We start from the raw sequence: 21997 nt of genomic DNA, 5'->3' as shown, positions 1-21997 counted from the left end.
GCTGGAGATCTGCAGCTGAGGTCAACCAATCGGAGCTCTGCTCGGGACAGCCCCCTCCCCTTCCTCAGGTGCACTTTACTATCAGAACAAAAAAGGTGTTTGAGTTTCGTGCAGTTTGCTAAATATTGACAGATGATTGCCATGGAGATGGACTAAACGTGATATGAGAGCAGTGATCTCTCTGACTGGTCGGGCCTTTGGGTCGCATCAGTGGTGATGAATTATTCAGCCTCTCCTGCTCCGTTAACGCCGAGCGTAAAAGAGACGTGCAAAATCGCTGCAGTTGCTCACAGCTGGTTGTACAACAGAGAGGCAGAGTGTGAGTTTGTTGTCTAATTGATATGTGGTTGTGGTGTTTTAATCAGATAAATGTGCATTCAGTATTTATGGTTAACGACTCCCAAGGAACACAAAAAAGTATTTAGGGAAGCAGATATTTTTGCTCCATGATGTCACCTGTTTGTCTGCCTTGTTACAGCTCTTTGAAATAAGAAGTTCTGCCATTTATTTTGGGGTAATGGGCCTTTTAAAGCTGTTGTTGTCAGTGTTAAGTTGATTATCTTTAGCATTATGTCTCTTTAAAGGCAGATGAGAATGAAAAAGCGTGTTTGTTGCTTCAAAGAACTGAACAGTTTAACTCCAGGCCTGCTCTCGTTAGAGACCACTCAGTATATTAGATTTTAAACACTTCTGTTGTTGGGAATGGAGGAATACACATTTCCTTTAAAGCGTTTGACTTTGAGGAAATGAGTTAGGGATAAAGGTGTCACATCAGAATAAAACAAAAGTACTCTATGGTGAAACTAGACCCCTGTATCTTCTTGGGGCTTTGTTTACAGGCTTTGGAAAACCTAGCCCGTGAGAAAAGATTTTGACCAATTGTAGGTCTTTTCAGACCTGATTACATGACTTGTATAAAAAGCAAAAAAGCAAAAACAAAAAAAAATCCAAAACAAAAAAAAACACTCTTAAGATGGAGGATGTGGTGGCACACTTCAATTCGCTTTTCAATTCAAGAGTTGCCCCAAGGCACTTTTATATTGAAAAGTAAAGACTCTACAATATTAGAAAGAAATTGGTTTAGTAGTGGGCTTGCAGGACTGGAATCCTGTGTTATTTTTAACCTGCACGTGAATGTGACTGTCTGGGGGGAGGGGCTTAGAGAGAGGAGCAGGAGGGCGTCTTATATTTTCAGTTTCTGGCAATTTCTTCCTTACTATATTTCTTCCCCCCTTAGCCTTAAAAATGTCCTTTTTGATAAAGCATATAGTTCCTAGGCAATAGGCCTAGGCTGCTGGTGTCCTCCCACAATGCACTGTTTCTTCTTCGATCAACTTTTCCACTCAATGTCTTTGTAGAGCACTCTGGTTTTAATCATTAGTTATTATTAAACTGTGGCTCTCTTCCAGTTTCTGTCCCATCGTCTTCCCCTCAACCTCAACCGGTATCAGCAGGTTTCCCCTCCGTGTCCTGTTCTGCTGGAGTTTCCTTCCTGTTAAAAAGACGTTTTTCCTTCCCACTGTTGCCACAGTGTTTGCTCATTTTTCAAATAAAGACTATTCTCTGTAAACCCTAGAGATGGTCATGTGGGAAAATCCCAGTGGATCAGCAGTTTCTGAAATACTTGGACTCACTTGGCCATGTTTTAAAGTCAAGCCAAACAGGTGTACCTAATAAAGTGGCCAGTGGGTTATATTACCTTTAATTTCAATCATCACTAGCACATAAATCCTTCACATATATAATCAATTGTCAACTTTGATTAATTCAGTTAAAATGACTATGTTACAGTCCCTGATAATGCATCGCTTTAGATGGAGAGACTCTTGGGGGATGGCTGTTACGAGGGAAGGCAGCCCAGAAACTTTGCCAGCAGCACACATCGTTGTGTGCCTCAACTTTCGGTCTTTTACCCAGGCGAATCTGCCATTTTCCTTCCTTGGTTAAGTTTAGGGATTAGAGATCGATCTAGATTATCATTTTAAGTTTGGGACACATCATCACAAAAATACAAAAAATGCCTGCAAGTATTTCAAAAGCGTGTTACACATTTCTCCTATTAATATTAGTTCAGGATTCTTTGAGTGTTTCTTTTACAACGTTCCTGCCAACAATGAAAGTGTTCACTGGTATCAAGAAAGTTTTACTTGGCAAGTCTCAAACTGGAGAATATAAACTTTAATGCTGCACCTGAACCGGTTTTGTGGCTTCTGCTAAATTGTCCACATTGAGAAGATTAGCTCTGGTTGAAGCGGTTTCAGGTTCAGGTATGACTCAACTGCTTATACAGAGCGCTGAGCGCGATTCATTAACCCACGCCTCCGCCGCGCCACTGTGGGGCACTATCAGTCGGCTGCAGTGTGAAGTTATAGGACAACTGGACTAAGTGGAGAAAACTCGCCAACTACCAGGATGAACGGCGTTGTTGCAAAGAGACACTCACACACAAACACAAGACTCTTCTGTTCAATAAACCTTTTTAATCTCAACAGCAAGTTAGCTTATGTGTGGTCAACATCAATGAAGGTAAATATAAAACTGGATTTCTATTGATAGATTTTTTGTTGTCAGCAGGAGGTGAAATTATACTTGGAAACACATCAACTAGAATCTTCATGACTGTAGTCTTCCACTAGAGAAATATTGCTATAATACTTTTAATTGGCATACACTGATTGACCAATAAGAAAAAAAAAAGCAAGGTAGAGAAGCTGACAAAGAAGCTCCAAAACTCCACACGGTGGGTCGTACAGGGAAACTTCTGAGCGACTTTGGTTTTGTACCTTTGTAAAACCTGGCTCTACTTACTTTCAGAAAAAAGAAGAAGAAAATAATACAGAAGAGGAAGAAATAATCATCGTAAAATAAACAACAAAAAAAGGGTCCGACAGGAAGTATTGGTGCCATTTCAAAATCAATTTAGACTGAAAATACGAAAAAGTAAAAGGCACACTGAACACTATTCACGTTTAACACAAAATCCGGTGCAAACCGAGCGCGCGCCGACGATTCATTACACCCCTAATCTGTACACAGAACACGTCATAATAAACTCAAACGTGTTGCTTTTTCTTGAATTAAAAACAACATTTGAAGAAAGTGTTACTACATCAGGTCTTTTTTTGAAAGCCTTTTTTTTTCTCCGTTGTCATTTTGTTTCCATTATTGTTGGGGAAGAGAGCGGAGAAAAAGGTGTCTCCTTACAGATCTGCGGTTCGTTTTTAATCTGCAGGGGAAAAAACAAGCAGAGCAAAAATGAACCCTTCCCACCTTCTCCTCTCTCGCTACATCTCTTCTTCCCCTTTGCTGTCAAAGTGCTCCAGTATTTCAAACTTCCACAGATCATCCTGTAGCCGTTGACAAAATGAAAAACAATTATCGCAATATTCACTTCAAGGAGAAATCCACCCTTTAATGCTCTTGCACCACCATTATTAACAATCTAATGCTCTTCAAACCTCAGAGTAATTATTTCATTGTAAACAAAGCTCACACACTTCAGCGGACTTCATTCTTTCTAAAGGACAATTTCAGCATGACCCACAAACTGGGTGTGAGCTTATTTGCGTCAATAAAATGTGGGCAGATAACACCATAAACACATCCAGCTCACGGACTAGTTTTATAAAGTCAAGGGTGGGACTGTTAATGCAACCACAAGACTTGTTTTACAACAGGTCTTCTAGCTTCAGTGCACTCTGGTCTATTGAGGCCATTGTTTCTGAAGGTGATATCTTTGCTCATTTGACTGTTAAATGTGGAAAATGGTGACTTACTAAGCTCTCTCTTAAATCCTGAGGGACTGACGTCAGAACTCTACTACAGTGTTTGCTATAGAGGTGGCATTATTCAAGTAAAGGGTTCTCAAAATTTTGTGGCCAAGGACGCCAACACCATTTTAATCCAGTCTGATCTTGGGTTCGCTGGATGATGTTGGGTGACTCATTTCTCCTCACAGGCTAATAAGCCAAGCTACCTAGCAGCAAGAACAGGTCGTTGCAACCTGAGAGAGGTGACTTCATGACAGATGTGTTGTGTCAGAGTCTTTCGGAGCTTCTACTGGCTAAAACAAAATGTGGGAGGGAATGAGGTTTGTCCACATCAGTGGTGCTCTCTTGTTTTTAACGATACACCACAATTCTACTGCGAGAACCAGAGAGTGAGTTAAAGAAATGAGGTTTGTCACTCTCATTACTTGAACGCTGCCTGTCATGTTAAATGTTCTATGACCACAGGTTGCGTGGGGGGCGTGAGTGTATTCCCTGCATTAGATCAATCAAGTCAACTGCATTAAAAACGTGGTTGGTTTTGTTGCTAGCAGACTGCAGCGGTCTCTGATGCCGACATGTCTGCAAATACCCACTACCAGCTGAGGCCTACTTAAGCGGGAAGATGTAAGATGCAAAGAAGAAATGGGGAATATTTTGCCTTCAAAGTGAAAGCCATCGTGTTTCAACTGTCTCCTTTTCTGGTCTGCATCGCACCTGCAGCTGGCGAGCATCTGTGGACAATTTGCCGTGTACCATGCAAACTACAGGCGACCGTGGTAACCTGCTAGCAGCCAAAGCAATCGCAAAGCTTTGGGCAGGGCATGCGCATTTTTCCTTAGTAACGCTCACTGACTAACTGAAACGTCTTGAAACCTGAGTGAATGACGGCCTAGTCACTGGACCATGATTGCCACAGTGACAGGTTAATGTCAGTATCTGGTAAAACCTCAATAATATTTGAGTTTTGGACAGTTGATGAGAAATATCAATGAGCTGGGTCGTGATACTTAAAGCAAGATGAGCATTTTTCCACTGCCACTCAAAAAACCAAACAACTAGATGGCCAATGAAATAATCAGCAGATTGTTTAATTGGTTAATTAATTACAGACGATCTGCTGTGGAACAGTGTTAAAGCATTTTAGGATGGATTTTCCTTTCAGTCTTAACCAACACTGCAGCCCCAGTTGGTCCACATTATTTTCCCTTCACTGAAAACTGTTAACTGTCAAACCACCTTCTTCACTCCGGGTCAATGCCGTCCACAACGCGAGGGGGACTGCCTCGTCTACAAACACTTCTAAAGGCTAACTCATATGACCACTGAAGGTGACAGTGTAGCAGATGGTCACAGTCCTATTCTCTATTATTGTGATCATTTTTCAAAAAAAAATCATCATAATCATCTGTCAGAGAAGATGCGTCTGTGTTTTTCAAGTAGATTGAACACAGTCCGAGTGCTGTGAAGAAATTAAAAACAAAACAAAACAAATATATAATCTCTCATTCTTGTTGCTGGCTTGCTGTCAGTCAGAGTGGTGGTGAGCCAACAGTCAAGATCCAGTGTGTGCTGACTGATGTTCTGCTAACAGAAGCCTTAGCGTAGGAGAGAACACATTCTTTAATAAAATCTAATGCAGGGGGCTCTTTCAGGGGTCGTTTCATTGTTATAAACATCATCCATGATTAAAAACAACACAGTGGCATGACTGGAGCATTGAGGATGTAAACCAGAATTAATCTAAAAGCTACTACTGCACTGTGTTATTCTGAATAAAGCTGTCAATACAGTGTTTGTCTAGTTCAGCAATGATAACAAATGCTGTGAAAATTATGAATTCTGGATTGTGCAAACACACCGACGCACACGCACGCACACATTTACACCGAGTACTGTGCAAAAGGTTTCAGGAACTTTCAATTCAATTGTTTCGTTTCTTTGCCAGCAGGGCGGCCCTGATCTCCATCGCTGAATCAGTATGGAGATCAGGGCCGCCCATCGCGTTCTCCAAGATGCTCGCAACAACCTACCTGCCAAGTACCTGGGAAGGTTGCGTGCGAGTGTACCAAAGAGAATCAGTTCTGTTTTAAAGGTCGAGGGCGCTCAAACCCGATTTAAAGCCTAAAACTTTTGCACAGTACCATCCAAACAGCTGTTTCCGAGTTCGTCCCTGCACTTCTGTGGAAAGTAAGCGAGAGATTATCTCCTGGTTACATCATCGGCTCAAGTGATGTCACTTCTGACGACACGGAGGGCCCCGGGAACCAATCAGAGCTGGCTGTACTGGTGAGGCTATTTTCATTCACAAATCCCCCTCCATATTAAGGATTAATATTGCTTCAGTATTGCCACAAAAACAAAAAACAAGACAGAGTAATATCGACTGTTTCACATCGCAGCTTCCTGATCCTAACGTTTTAATTACGTCAGCCCTCATTTATCAGGCACACGCATGACCCACAATTCAACTGTTAAACAAAGGTGTAGCCATTTCGTCGCAAAAACTGATGGTCATCTCCGCCAGTACAATAACAGCTGGAGCTGGCAGCTGTGTGCAGCTGGATTGAATGATAAAAAAGCAGTTCAGTAGTGTAAGAAAATCAGGATCAGTAGTTACAATGAGCTAAAAAAAAAATGCATAATCACACATAGCTTACATTAATATTCTCATTAGTCAACCCACGTAATAGCTTGGAGACATGGTTAAAAGCAAAAATGTAGCAGGTTTAGGGTACGGTTTAGGTACTGAGAGGTTTAATGTATAATGATAGTGTTGGAGCCTATGCATGAGAGCCATGTTGGGCTTTGTATATTAGTGTTTAAATAACTTCTATAACTGCAAAAAAGCCAAAAACACTGTGGGCATCTTCATGGTACCGTGATAAATGAGGGCCAATTTCTATTTTCTTTTTTTACAATTTTTTTTTCTAAAACTACCAGTTTCTTAGAAGGAGAAAAAAAAATCAAAGTGTTTTGAGAACCAGTCTATTGTTGTTGATGGTGTCCTGTTTTAAATACAAAAAGCACTGCCAGCCATTGTGCTTTTGGTTGCCACACAGTCGAGTCTTAAATGAGTTTGCTTCCAAACCATAGTTGACTCGCTGCGCTCCATCGGCCTCCGGGATGTGCGGCATCCCAACCCCCCCCCCATTGGGCTGCACGGCGCAGTACTCACACAACGTACGTGACAACAGCAACCTCGCTGAGTCAGTACAGTGAAACTCCCGCTGTGCCACATACCGGGCCTCTTCCTGCCTCACAGGGCTGATGAGAACGAGAACAGAGGAGACGAGGGAGAAAGGGAGGTAGGTTAAGGGAGGATTCTGGTAGAAAGGTCGAGGTTCGTCACAACTAAGAAATGAAGTTTGTATTAGTTGCACAAAAATTAACACTTCCTTCCCTTGTTGCTACGCTTATGGCCTCCACTTACATCTCCATTCTCTCTGCTCTCAATGCTGTGTGGATTCTCATTTCTTAATACTGCATTCTATAAAGCCCCTCAGCTGGCTTTAGTTGACCAGTACGAAGCCATGCTGCGAGTCCACAGTCTCCATCATCTCACTGTCCAAGAGGGAGCCCTGCAGCTCAGGTAAGCCCAAGCCGTCAGACTGCCCAGAAGCAGCCAAAACTCCACCCATAACTCCGGTATTAACCTCTCCTCCAGCAGGTGGGGGCAGGCAGGCGGGATCCAGTGAGAACTCGTACTGCTCTGGCAGAAGAGCCTCAGTGGAGGGCCCCAGGACCTGCTGCTCGCAGCTTCCAGGGTAGCTGAAGCCCAGGCTGCTGGCAGCAGCTTCATGAGGCTGAGGGTGGTGGAACTGGTGGTGGAGGTGAGATCCTGGAGGCAGATGTTGGGTGTAGTGGTGATGGGTCATGTAGGCATCATAACCCAGGGCCTCGCCTGGTTCCATCACAGGGCTCAGGTTATGAGCGTGGCTGAATGGAGGTGAGGCCTGAGGGCTGCCCTGCTGCTGGGCCTGAGGCTGGTGGGTGGCTGACATGGGGGAGCCCTGAGGGGAACTTTGGGATGCCGCTGGGTCCAGCGGAGTGCTGCCTGTTGGGTAGGATCCTTCATCAATCTGCATCTGGTTGAAGTAGGTCTGCAGCCCCATGCCTTGTGATTGCTGCTGCAGGTACATCCTCTTCTGATGCAGTCTGCCGGGAGAACAGGTGTAACTCAATTCAAGCAAGATAACACTTTGAATCAAGACAAGTTGAAACAAAAATTTTTCAGAGCACAAAATATAAAACCCCAATTCCCCCAAAAATGATGGCGCATCGGATAGAATCTAAAAAACAGAATGCAATGATTTCCAGATCTCATAAACCCATATTTCATTCACAGCAGATCATAGAAAACATATCAAATGTACCACTTTAAGAGAAAAATATTAGTTCATTTTGAATTTGATGGCAGAAACATGTCTCAAAGCTGGGACAGGGCCATGTTTACCACTGTGTAGCATCTACTCTTCTTTCAGCAACAGTCAGCAAACATCTGGGAACTGAGGAACACAGCTGCTGGACGTTTGGGGCAGGAATGTTGTCCTGTTCTTGATTGACACAGGATTTTAGATGCTCAACAGTCCTTGGTCTACTTTGCTGTATTTATTGTTTCCTGATGTGTCAAAGGTTTTTAACCAATGAAAGGTCTTGACTGCAGGCAGCACCCAGACAATCTGCTATGAAGTGACGCTGTTGTAATAGATGCAGAATGTAGTTTAGCATCATCTGGCTGAACTACCGAAGCCACATGTTACCTGTATATACCTTCAGCACTGACGATGCCTTTCCAGATGTGCAAGCTGATCATTCCAGAGGAACTGATGCATACTATCAGAGATGCAACGCTAATAAAACTCACGTATTGCTTCGTCTTTGTATGATGCATTTGTTTGCATGGTGAACTGTGTTCATGGACAATGGTTTCTGGAAATCATTCTGAGCCTATGCAGTGATTTTCATGACAGAATCAGGCCTGTTTTTAATGCAGTGCCATCATCTGGGGCCCAAACCTCATCTCTTGCGCACAGAGATTTTTCCAGATCTCTGTGCGTCTTTTGAAGACAATATGTACTCTATGATGATATATGAAGTTTCCAAATTTCTACACCGAGAAACATTATTCTGAAATTGTTCCACAATTTTTAGATGCTGTTTTAGATGCTGATCTTTACTCAACCTATCTAAAATGTTCTTTTTATGCCCAATCATGTGACTGACCTGCTTACATTTAGCTGAAATTGTTGCAAAATGCTCCTCAAGCTGTTTTTTAAAGCACTACTATACTTTTCCAGCCTTTTGTTTCCTCATATCACCAATGTTGCAACCATCAAATTAAGAATGAGCCAATATGTTGTTATGAAATGATAAAACATCTCAAGTTAAACATCTAATCATTATTGCTCATGCGTCACGATTTGTTAATCAAATCAAAATGATCGGCTGTATTTGGTGACAGTTGAATAACCAATCAAGCAATCTGAGTTTAGTAGATGTCGCACAGAAGACACCGTGTCTCTAAGCCGGATACATGAAAAATAGCAAAAGAAAAATGGTTGGAAGCATGGATGAGATCAGTGTGGCAGTAGAAATTGTCTACTTAAAGGTATGACAAGTCCTACTTTTCTTACTAACAGTGCAACCCGCCTTATCCAACTACAGAAAAAGTCCAGGAAAACAAACAAACCAAAAAAAAAAAGCTATATTCTTGGATTCCTTGTTTTTAAAACAAAAGAAGTTTAAAAATTTAGATTGAAAATTATTTTTGCTTCAAATCTCAACAGGGAAAGACCACCACAGCTACGCTAACACAACAGCAATAAAGAAAATCCCTGATAATATTTCATACAGTGAAAAACATTTTCCAGTGCCATTTACCTGTGTTCCTGCAGCTGTTGCTCTAAACTTCGAGGAGTCTCCTTACAGAAAACCTGGCAGCTAGCAGGACTGTTGGCCAAGACGTTGGCCTTCTGGGTACAAGAGAGATTTGGACTGATGATTGGGTTTGAGATAAATACCTTGGTAACGATCTTAACTTTACAAATTATATCACTGAACGTTACGCAAAACAGTCATTTGGCTCAATAAGAAATGTCTATCAGGTATAAATACAGGCATAATGAGAGTAGGTTGTAGGAGACTGTACCTGTAGTCTGTGTGTGAGGTAATGTGTCTCCAAACTCTGTCTGCGGGACAGCAGAGGCGGCTGCGGCCCACCTTGGTATAACGCTAGGCCTTCCTGCTGCTTGCATGCTTCACCCTTCAATCAAAAATATGAAGCATTAGGACAAGGGCCGAGATCCCCTCTGCTGCCGGTTAATAAAGCTTTAAGTGAATTATCTTTGCTGTCTCCTGCCCAAATGCCTGTGTGGTGACTGATCAGCCAGATGCCTTGCTCTAAATGGCATGCACCATTGGGATTACACATTAGGTAAATGAAATGAAAGCAAATTAAAAGGATGATGGGGCCTGAGCATCATAACCAACAAAGAGCTGCTTCATTGCATTATGAGAGGTGGACAAAAGGAAAACTACTAGATCAATAATATTGAATGGGTTGCATTGTTGTATTTTGTCATGTTTCTCAGGTCTTTGTCTGAATTTCTACGAACATTATTGCTAAGGATTGTCTTATTGCATTGGAGTCACACTGGGTTAAATATGTACACTTGGGTTTTAAGGGGTATTTATTATTTTCTTCTTTTTTTTGGGTTGTATGGAAGCCCCAAACGCAATTTCATTGTTCTTGACAATGACAATAAATAAATAAATACTAAATCTTGTCGGCCAGTACGACTAATTTTGCTTGCTTTTTCTCCCCTTGCATTATTACACTGTGCTTGTATCATTTAGTATCAATGTGTGCCTGTCTTTTTGTGTCAATGCAGTTCCAGCCACTACTATGGGTATGTCTGGCCGACTGCAACAATGGCTGTATTCTTTTTAGCCAAGGCTCCAGGCTCCAGGCCCCAGGGGGACAGGAGACAGTAAACAAGCCACAGTTGGCTGCCTCTCCTGGGGTTACACAACAGCCTGGGTGCGTTTTTTTTTTTTTTTTTGGTGACACGGGGTCAGGACAGTAGATGAGGCTGAATGTGACAACAGGTTTTGAAAGAGAAGGAACTGTGTGTGTGTGTGTTTGTGCGTGATTATGCAGCAGGACTGACCTCGAGGAGGTTGTGCAAGTGGTGCTGTGGTCCCAAGGGGTCCATGGTGACCCCATCCCCAGAGCCCATCTGCTCCACCAGCAGCTGGACTTTGTTCAGCTCCAGGATGCCTTTGGTCCTCGCCAAGTTCTGAAGGTGCTGCCGAAATGCGACTAGACCTGAGAGCACAGACGAATCCCCACAAAACAGAGTCAGCATTGATTTGTGCACTTGATCAATAGAATCACTCTTTTTTTTTTTTTTTAATTTCCACAACAGGAAGTCAAAGTTTCGAGCCTTTCTCAGAGCCAGGCTTAGCAGTCACTGACGCAAGCAAGCTGGTTGACTGGTTAGTGCTTTTCATAGCCCTTACGAACATTGTGCTTGCATGCACGTCACAAGCTGCGGCTCCTGTGCGTTTGTGTATGCACATATATGACAGCATCTCCGTGTGAGCGCTTGTGTGTGCGTAACGGCAAGTAGCTGAGATAAGACCCATCCAGTGGTGACGAGCTGTGGCTGCGAACGATAGGACCTGACTCACTGTGATGGTGGGAGTTATTTAAAACCAGAGTCAGCAGTCTGACGCAAAAGAATCCACCACATCAACACTCTCCAAAGAGGATTACAAAAAATAAATAAATAACTGACACAACCAAGTGGGAGCGCGCGGTACAGACTGTCACCGTGGAGCCAGGGAAGAAACACACATTTCTGAAATGTAATTTTAGATTCTACTGGGCTAAAGTGCAGGTGATTTATAATCAAATCAAATCAAATTACTTTTTATTGTCACATCACATGTGCAGGCACACTGGCACAGCACATGCGAGTGAAATTCTTGTGTGCGAGCCCCACAAGCAACAGAGATGTGCAAACACAACAACACAAACGAGCAAAATACAAGAATGGCCAACCTGAAACTAATAAATATATGTACAATATATAATAGTGTATGCATTTCTGGATGTGTATACTAAATATTTTCCTACGTGTGTGTGTGTGTGTGTGTGTGTGTGTGTGTGTGTGTGTGTGTGTGTGTGTGTGTGTGTGTGTGTGTGTGTGTGTGTATACACATTTTTACAAATTAAATAGTAAAAAAAAAAAAAATAAAAATAAATAAATAAATAAATAAATAAATAAATAATAATAATAATAATAATAATAAAATATATAAAATATACAGAGTTGAATATGTGCAAAACAAGTGGCATTTATATACAGTGTGGAGTGCATAATGTTGAAGTTCCAGTAGTGAAGCTGAGGTGTCTATGACGTGTTCAGCAGGCACAGAATAAAGTAGCAGCGAAGGGTGGAGGAGGAGGGGCGAGAAACTGAGAGGTAGATAGTTGTTTAACATTCTCTTATATTTTGGCTTCTCTTTGATGTGAAGGGGAAACAAATCCTGCCTGCCGCAGACTGAAACTTTGAATAGAGAAAGAAAAGCAAGCCAGGGAACGAGTATGTGAAGAGGGAGAAAGAGAGAGAAAATGACTGAGGATGGGAGGGGGGGGAGGGAGGGAGGGAGGAGGGGGGATATGTGGGCTGAAACCTTCAAATATCTGTCTCTGATTCATAAGGTGAATCATCACCATTGTAGTCATCAGAGAGACTGGGGGGAGGGGAGGGGGGAGTGTGTGTGAAGGGGGGTGGGGAGACAGTGAAGCACTTTTATCTTAAAGCAGTATATACCAATCAGATACGACAGAGAATCTCATGACTGTGGCACCTGTCGAAGAGCAGGCTAGATGAGAGTTATGTAAAGTGAAAGTAAAACCTTCAGAGGTCTTATGAAGTCAAACAGGTCAGAGCTGCTGAATATTAGGCAAGCGCTTTTAATGTTGTATTCCCAATGGATTCCAAAGTAAAGGAGGCTGTCATCACTGGGCTTTGTAAAATCAAACAGGCCTCTGAGAGAAATGGCAGATGCTTAAGGAGTGGCCAAACAAACAATTTGGCACATTCTTTTAGGGAAGTCTACAGTCAAGAAGTAAATAGACGGTTTACCTCAACATGGAAACAACTGGCGGCGCTAAAAAGAAAGACTAGATCAGATTTTCTTGAAAACCATTAAACAAGCCTGCCCAGTCCTGCAATCAGTCAATCAATAAAATCTACAATGCGTACAACAGCTTCCGTAAAACATGGTGGAGGCTGTGTTTGCAACATGGGAATGCAAGAGTACCAGTTTAACCCTTAATTGACCATGGGCCCACCGGCGGGCCCATTTTACAGGTAAATTTGAAGGGCCGGTCAATAAAGGGTTAACAGGAGCTATATTGTCTGCTTTGTTTCAGTCAAACGCCGCAGGGGTTTCATCGCACATATGAAAAACTGTCCAAAAGAATACTGCAAAAGCAATCTGAGAGCGCTGCAAAACTAAAATAAATAAATAAAAGGGATGTTGTTAAATGTCTGAGTCAGTCACCTGACCTTAACCCAGCCGAGCTGCTTCAATTACCGAGGACGAAAGTGAGGGGAAAAAAAGCAACAAAAAAAACCAACAAGCAGCTATTGAAGGAAACTGCAATAAAGACCTGGCAAAGCTTCACATGGAGGAAACTCAGCTGGTAATGTTCCAGACCTAATATTTAAGTCCAAGTAGGAAAAAATAACCCTTATATTTATAATTGTCTTAGTTTGCACAGCTTCTACAGAGCCTGTGAAAATGGAATGACGTTGTAAAAAAATGGCTTTGACTCCTTAAAAGGTTAGCAGAAGATTTTTGATAAAACCTTTGGATTAAAACTCACAGTCTCCGTTTATATCAGATGTTGATTGCTTCATTTTTATTCCATTCTGGTAGTATACCAGGAAAAATCAGGAAACATGGGCCAAACACTTAAACACATACTAGATCTGAATATGCAGAAGGAGTCAAATCCACCTTAAAGGGGCACTGGACTGTTTTTCTGCTGCAAACGAAGCTGCAGTTAAAAGTGCAAAGTGCAGAAAACTAAATAAAATATTAAGGTAGGTTGGCTACATAAATACTCAGGTGACCTGAGTTTGGGTGCATGCATTTAACAAGGAATATACACTGTATTTAATCTTTTATGAAGCAAGTTAAGTCAAAGTTATGGCTGCCTACTTTACCTAACGACTGTTTAAAAGAGAATCTGCTTCTCAAAGGATACAGATCACTAAATAATGGTTTTAAAAAAAAAACAAAGAAAAAGAGAGAAATCCAACTGCTTCTGACCTTGGGTAAGGGAGGTGTCGGAGGCACGGCGCCCTTCCCTGAAGCTGATTGGGGAACGGTTGTGGGTCTCCCTATATTGGGAAGTCAGTGCAGCCATAGCTGGGTTGGCAGGCCTGGCACTCAAGAAAGACGTAGGGGTAACACCAGGGGGAGAGCTGTTGGGCGGAACGACTTCACTCAGCGAGGGAGGATCCTCCAGCAGACCGAGATCGCTGTGCATCGAGCCCATGTCGTAGCCAATGTCCGAGTCCACGCTACCCATGGAAGGATTTTGGCCTAAAGTGAATAATTTACCTGAGGGATGAAATATTTTTTCCACATCATTACAGAGATCGTGATAAACTGTTTCATCTGAACACTGTGTGTCTGCTACCAAAGGCCAATCATACCCTGGTTCGAAGGTCCTGGCTGGTTGGTGACCTCAGACAAGGTGTGTCGCCGCTGGCCAAATCGAGCTGTCTGATAGGCCGAGAGCAGGTGAGGCGGATCATCCTCTGTGTCGGGCTCCTCTGTTTCAATGCCCTCATCAATGGATGTCTCCATCATGTTGCTAGGCGATGAGGTGGAGGACTTGCGCAGGACAGTGGGGGGAGGTAGGGGGTCCAGCAGGCAGCCGTTAACCTAGATAGCAAAATAGAAAATTCTGGATTATTGACTTAAAACCACTGAAAAACTGAAGTTATCAGTTAAAATCACGCTTCTTAAATATGCACAAGGTTCACAGACACACACAAACATGACAAAACCTTCAGCTGCAATAAAAACTCGGGTATAAGAAAGCCGATCACTGTGCTGAAAACTGTTTTCCTTCCACTCACAATGATGGGAGTGTGTGTTTGTTGCAGCACACAGGCCTGTATGTGTTGGCCTAGAGGTGGAGGGTAAGGAATGCAGTGCCAGGAAGCAAGCTTTGATTCAGTGAAACTGACACACGCACACATACACAGAGGGATAAAAATCACACTCATAGATCATCTGCATGATTTGCTGCAATAACTGGAATGCGTGGTGTTGGTCTAGTAAGAGCAGCTTTGCCCAGTTCTCCATCTGCTTTCTGTAGTGTGCTGGGATAGGAATGTTATTGCTCAACAGACACACTCACACACAGAGGACAAGAGGGGAAAACTAGACTGAGAAACAGGCAAAAGTGTGTGCGTGTGTGTGGAGGTTACGATGAAGAGGGGAGAGACATGAAGCTAAAAGGAAAAGAAAAGAGTGAACCAGAAACAGAGAAGGATAAAGAAAGACAGAAGCTTAAAAAAAACAGAGATGAGCTGTCAGCGGATGGGTAGGAAGTCTGGGCGGCGAGATCGCTGGAGCAGTGCAGAAGCTTCCTGTCCATGTGTGTTCACTCAGTTCTGCATTAGGTCACATCATCATCACAGGACTGCTTACATAACTGCACTCCATTCACGCAGATAACACGCACTTTGACTCTCTGCCCTGTTCTGTTACCACAGACTGTCTCACACGCACAAATCATTCTTTATTGGAGCCAGGCGTGCAGGTGGGATGGATAAGAAATTTTGACCGATACTGCATGTATCTGTATTTGTTCTTCCTGGATGCCTGTTGTTAGGTGAGGGCTCTGGGTGTTCCTAACAACAGGCATGTAGGAAAGTGCCGTTGGTTAGCTCCGATGAATAAAGAAAGAGGAAGAGCAGTTTGTGTGTGCGTGTGTGTATTTCTGTCAAGGAGCCTTGCAGGACAAGCAGCTGTCCTGTCTGATGTGAGTGCTGGTTGAGTACTTACATAAGAGGATATTGTCAGCTGCACTCTGGCAGCTCGTTAATTGCAAAAATTGGAATCTGTGTTATCCACGGTTAACACTAAAATCACAGCGATTTGACATGATTACTCAAAAATGATGCTGAAAGCTGTACTTTTCATTACATTTAAATTTTATTAAAAATCTAGTAAAAAAAAAGGTGCAGGTGGTATAGAACTCAGGGTTGATGTGGTGAAGGTAAGGCACAGGCAGGTGGGGATTTCTGACTGCGAATCTCTTCTCACAAGAGTAACAAGAGGCCCGGGGAGAATTGCAGCTCTCGGGAGATCTGCACGAAGTCACCGGAGAGCAACATAGCGTTTCCAAAGGTATGGAAACTTCCTCCAGATAGACCTTTGTTGACCGAAGGCTTTCTTTCCATCATGCTGACTCGAGCTGAACTAAACTGTGAGCAAGTCTGGCCTTTTAGGAAGGGGATCAAAGCACACTGCTTTAAAGAAAAAGGGATGATCTGGATTTATAACATGAGCCAGAAGACTGGGGGGAAAATATACCTGTATGAGTATTGTGCTGCATTTATTTTTTCCCCCAAAGTCATTGGAAGCCAGGATTGTAACTGAAAATAAAATGTCTTTTAATCGCCTAGCCCTAACACTGCCAGGCTGCAGATGCTCAAAACTTCAAAGGAGTCTGGTGTACACACACACACACACACACACACACACACACACACACACACACACACACACACACACACACACACACTCTGAGGTGTAGAGAGACATTTCTGATTTACAGCGAGCGGGCATGCTCATCAAAGCATGGCAAGCTTATTGGGATGATACTTGCAGCAGCTGATAATGACTGTAATAACTACAAATTCAGCAACTAAGTCGTCTCATGTGAGCGAGCTGTAAAACAAGGACAGTGAACAAACAAGGAGATGCACAACAAAACAAAAATACATCCCTATTTACAAAGACACAACTTGTTTTTACTAGTGTTGAACGTACTTTGGGTGTGTTGACATCCTCCACCATGAAAGTCTGCTCCAGGGGAGATGCAGTCTGGGGAAAGGCGAAAGCATCAGAGGATGCTTGAGGCACAGCAGGAGAACGCAACAAACGACCGCCCTGCTGGAGCAAACCCACCTGGGCGGAAACACTGGTCGACTGTGGAGAGGGAAAAAATAAAGATGAGTCTTAGAAATTACATCAAAACCCCTTAATTTAAGACCAGCTCATAACAATATCCTTCTTAAACATGTAACTGCGACAAAATACGAGGGGCTGTAAATCTTTGCCTTTACAACGCCAACCAGAAAGGAAAGCTAGGTCCTACATGGTGATGGAAATGAGAGAGGAACTGCACAGTGCTGGTAAGAAGAGGCCGTAGGCAGAGAAAAGAAAAACATGAATAATGCAACCAAGGGAAAGGCATTAAGATCAAGGCTGGGTAGAAAAGACTGCAAGAGAGCACACGAAGACACGGACAAATAAATGGATGGGCCATGTCTTTCCGTTTGTTTGTTCCTGGGTGCAGGTGTGAATAACAGAGCTTTGATCCGGGAGGCGCGGAAAATAATCTAAACGCATTATTCAGAAACGCCTCAATGCCCTGAAGTTACCTTGACGACAGTCTGTTCGGCAATGGTGCTGGGTCGTCGCTGGCGGGCGTCGAGCCTCTGTTCGACGGGGAAGCTGCAGCGATGGGCCTTTAGCCGCTCCACCAGCAGGTAATAGATAGCAGCAAAGTGGTTGTAGCTTTTGTTCTGCAGAGACTAGAGGATGACAGACAATATAAATGGTAGTGTCTGTGATGGGAAGTTATGAGGATGACTTGAATGTGACAGCTCTTAAGATATGGTGAGATAATTCTTTAATTATCCCTGTATGAAACTGGGTTATTGCAGCAGCTGAAGAGCGGAGTGTTGATAAAAATACAATGCAGAGAATATGGAAGCTGACAAGGCAGCATACATTATATACAGCAGTTCAGATAACTTTCACTTTAATCACAACTTGATTTAGTAGTTCAAAAAGTGGTCTTGATTCCTCGAGAGTAAAAACAATCTCTTTCAATCAGGGCTGTAAAATATTTACATCGAGTCATGGCCAGAAGTTTACATACACATTTACATGGGCTTTTCAATGATATCTTTAAATTGTTTGTTTTCCAGGATGGAATGATTGTACAGCACACATCTTTAAGGACTTAAATAAATTCAAACCTGTGCACCTAATTCTTGTTTTTTTAAGTGCTTTGAGTTTCTAAAATATCATCACTTTACAAACTCTATTAACTTCTAGTTAGTGATCATAATCGACTACATCTGGTATTTTCTCTTTGTGATAACATGGATTTATTCGACTCATTGTACTGACCAATACTCTGAGCAATGGGAAAGTCCACAGAACTCAATGATGATCTCAGAAATAAAATTGTATTCTTATTAATAAGTGCCACAAAATTGACATCTTTAACTGAAATTTGCAGCTTTCCCCATGGACAAGCCAAATACCTTCTGGGGAATGTTTTATGGTCAGACGAGACGAAGCTCGAGCTGTCTGGCCAAACCGACAAGAGGTATGTTTTGAGGAGTAAAGGTGAGGCTTTCAAACCTAAGAACACTGCACTAACCGTTAAGCAAGGTGGTGGTAGCATCATGCTCTGGTGCTGTTTTGTAGCCATTGGTACTGATACATTGCACAAAGTAGATGGAATAATGAAGAAGGACTTCCTCCAAATTCTTCAGTACACATTAAAAACTGGTTTTGGAATGGATTAATCATCTGGGATGGAACTTCCCAAAGACACGACCGCAACTCTATTAAAAATTTGCAGACTGTGCTTTAAAGCCAGGTCTGTTCCAGGAAAATAAACAATTAATTGAACCCTACTAATTCTGCCAAGAACATTTGTCAAATATCCAGCCACAAGCTTGTTGATGGCTACCAAAAACTTCTGGTCCAGTTGCAAGTTGCTAAGGGACATTTAACCACATATTACTAGTGCTGTATTTGTGTATTTGAGTCTAAATATTTTTGACCGTGGGTGGATTAGAGAAAATCAAGAATAAATTCAAACTTGTGCTCCCAATTCTTGTTTTTAAGGTCATTTAAGATGTATGCTGTACAATCATTCCATCAAGGAAAAAAAAGAACAGTTTAAAGAAATGATTAAAAGCACAAAATTAGCATTTGCATTTATGCCCATGTTGAATGTGTGTGAATACCTTAACACAACTGTACTGTGACTGCTGAATAGTGGAAAATTAGTTCAGAAGTGTGCATGTTCTTTACGCCAATGAAGTAATTGATAAATTTAATTTCTTAGCAAGAGAAGGGTTGAAGAGAGGATCGCAATGAAATTATACCATTTAGTCGAGATAGGCAATTACCCAAAATACCCAATTATGGACCCACTATTAAATCTTTCCTTGGATCACAATGAGGAACCCTTTTCCCCCCTACTTTTATCAGTTTAAGTAGTTTACTGCTAAACTCTCAGCTTTATCATGCAGCCCAGTGAAATATATCTGTTACCTGCAAAGTTAGAGTTATGCTTATCTATTGTCCACTATCATTATTATCGCCTCCTCCACAGTCTAAAGACATGACCTTTAAACCTCACACATTTACACTATAATTCAACTTAAAGAAAAAAAACAACAACTTCCTTCTTGTTCTGTTCTTACCTCTATAGTCTTGTGCTGGTCGATACCGAGGCTGTGCATCAACCGAAGGACCTGTTCACTGTATTCTCCTACACCGGCCTCACCCTCAGAGGACAGAGGCTGTTGGTACAGTACTGGCCTCTGTATAGGAACATCCAGAGTCATCCACTTGTGTTCCTTAATCTGGGCCACAGAGAGACGCTTTGACGGGTCCAGGACCAACATTCTGCGGATCAGGTGCTCACAGTCTATGAGGGATGGGAAGAGCAATCAGTCAGGATTTTTTCTTTTATGATCAGAAAATGTTCCTTTATGTTTGGTTAATGCTAAGTACTTCTTGTAAATATAATGACGCAAAGCCTCAAAGCCTCATGCCCTTATCAAAGTAGCCCAGATGAAGTGGGGCAGAAATAACACTTTAAGAGCTTAAAATCTGCAAGTTCTTTTCTTAGGTTCTCCTGCCGTCACATCTGAACAGCGTGACTACACTCCTTTCTACTTTCCTTCCCTCCTAATGAGAGCTCCTCACCTCTAGTTAGAGGCTAGATGAGTTTGACGTCAGACACAGCTGGGTTCTTAACAGGATTACAGCTCCCCTGGCTGTGCTGCTTTGGCCTGACTGCACCCCTACTGCCTGCAGTGCATTCCTGCCTACCAGACAGCAACATTACACATCTACTTGACTGCAGTAATCTTAAAGCAAAACAGGCAAGCTTTCATCAAATAAGCCCTGCAATTGGTCATTATTATTTTTGAAATTAATCACTCCTATTTTGTAGCATTTATATTAAAAAAAAAAAAAAAAAAAAAAAATCAAAACATGACGACTGAAGTATTTCACATTCTCAGGAGTAGTTTTCATATTATCTTTTTACTTTAGCAAACAAACATCTCAGATACAAATATGCCAAGATCGAGTTTTCAAACAGAATTTGATTTTCGGAACATTTTCCTCCGTCCATCACCTTCAGCAGATATCCTGTGAAGAGAGACCCTCAGCAGTTCACAAACACAGAGCCCAAGGACCTGTCTGCTAACATTAACTCCCTGCTGCACATTCTTCTCAGTTGCCCTGCTGATCTACTAGCATCTGCTTACATCTCACATTTTTTCCCCTTCTACCTCGTGCCTGGTAGTGCAGCCAACTCAATTTTCTCCTCATTATGTGCATAACCAGCACGTCCTTCAATGCATTTCTACTACACGCTGTGGCCACTTAGCAGCTTGTGCAGCTGCTAAGTTACAAAGTTACATTTTGAATAAAACGCGGCACAATGCACTACAATTTGTCTGAGTCTCTGCCTGTTGCTACAGGTGAGCTTCTGCTAACCACCAGGAAAGGTCAGACTACATGTAAAGGGGGTGAGAACGCATGCCCGTGTAGCTGACTGCCTGATCGACAGTCTGTTCTTATCCAGTGCCTTACACCACCATGACTTAACCGCAGAACAATCCCAGTTTTAACACTTGCAGTGCTGGAGTCGTGTAGAGTTTCCAATAAAGAAGAACTGCAATGGATTTAAGAGCAAGTAATCGTTTTAGATATCATTGATTTTTATCTCACAGGTAATATCCCAATATTTTAACCACCATCAAACATGACTGAACATACAGAACGATTACAAGCTGCTATGCTACCTCAGCATACACACATTCCTCTGCTCAATGGTGTTCTGCCCTAAAGAAAGGGAAGCAGCTACACATAGGTAGCTATTGCATGTAAATATGATAGCCCTCTAAACCTAGCATTTAAAAGATGACCTTAGTTTTTGCTGACCAAAGAATACTCAAACAGGCCAACAAGCCTTAAAAAATGACATCTTTTACAGATATTAAGTCACTAAGTAAGTCGCTGGCTATGAGGTTAACCACAACATGTACAGTGTGTGGTCCAAACCTGTGTTGTGCACTATAGTGTCGGCCAGTGCGAGCAACTGGAGGAAATAAGACGGACCGTTTCTGGATAAAGAAATCAGCACACTATGTTCTCCTTGTTCGCAGAACAGGGGCTGAACTGGGGGTGGGTAGGCGGGTTCGAGTGTCAGTCTGGTCAGGGAGCTGACATTACACTCCTACATTCCCCGTATGTCTTAATTGTTTCAAGGTCCCGAACAGCAAGGAGGAGGAGGAGGAGGAGGGGAAAAAAAAAAAAAAAGTCTGGTCGACTCTCTAACCACACACCCCTGCGGAGAAGTTGCTTCAGACGTGCAGATGGGACACAGAGAAACAAGACAGAAGAAACAGACAAGGCTACAGACGGACAGGAAGCTGTCTCACAGAGGGTATGAGTCAGGCAGACATACTAACAGACAGAGGGACAGACAGGCAAGCTGCTGGAGGGCTTCACTGGCTCTTCCCCAGGTTACATAAACAGCTCCAGCTCTGGACTCAATCTACAGCCAGCCAGCCAGCACAGCCGCTAACAGCAGGGCTGCTTGAGACCGTTAGCCGAACTGACTCACTCAGCCTGAA

The 21997-nt window shown here is 42.6% G+C and overlaps 1 protein-coding gene across 2 annotated transcripts in view; it reads right to left on the bottom strand.

Moving 5' to 3' along the window:
- Window positions 1-2460: 2460 nt before the first annotated feature.
- sik2b (salt-inducible kinase 2b) overlaps window positions 2461-21997 on the bottom strand; it is a 52841-nt gene continuing 33304 nt past the window's right edge. Inside the window, exons 7-15 of one of the 2 annotated variants that reach the window (XM_004543720.5) lie at window positions 19547-19773; window positions 17477-17629; window positions 16863-17021; window positions 14510-14741; window positions 14121-14414; window positions 10940-11097; window positions 9919-10032; window positions 9651-9742; window positions 2461-7925 (exon numbers count right to left, since the gene is read on the bottom strand). In XM_004543720.5, the coding sequence (XP_004543777.1) occupies window positions 7280-7925; window positions 9651-9742; window positions 9919-10032; window positions 10940-11097; window positions 14121-14414; window positions 14510-14741; window positions 16863-17021; window positions 17477-17629; window positions 19547-19773 (2075 nt within the window). In that variant the 3' untranslated portion in view covers window positions 2461-7279. The remainder of the gene's footprint in view (window positions 7926-9650; window positions 9743-9918; window positions 10033-10939; window positions 11098-14120; window positions 14415-14509; window positions 14742-16862; window positions 17022-17476; window positions 17630-19546; window positions 19774-21997) is intronic. The other variant, XM_012917143.4, reaches the window with a different exon arrangement.

The sequence above is a fragment of the Maylandia zebra genome, linkage group LG14 (genome assembly GCF_041146795.1).
Source record: "Maylandia zebra isolate NMK-2024a linkage group LG14, Mzebra_GT3a, whole genome shotgun sequence".
Lineage (NCBI taxonomy): Eukaryota > Metazoa > Chordata > Actinopteri > Cichliformes > Cichlidae > Maylandia > Maylandia zebra.
Note: the sequence above shows the minus strand (reverse complement) of the source record. Positions and strands in the feature narration are given on the sequence as shown.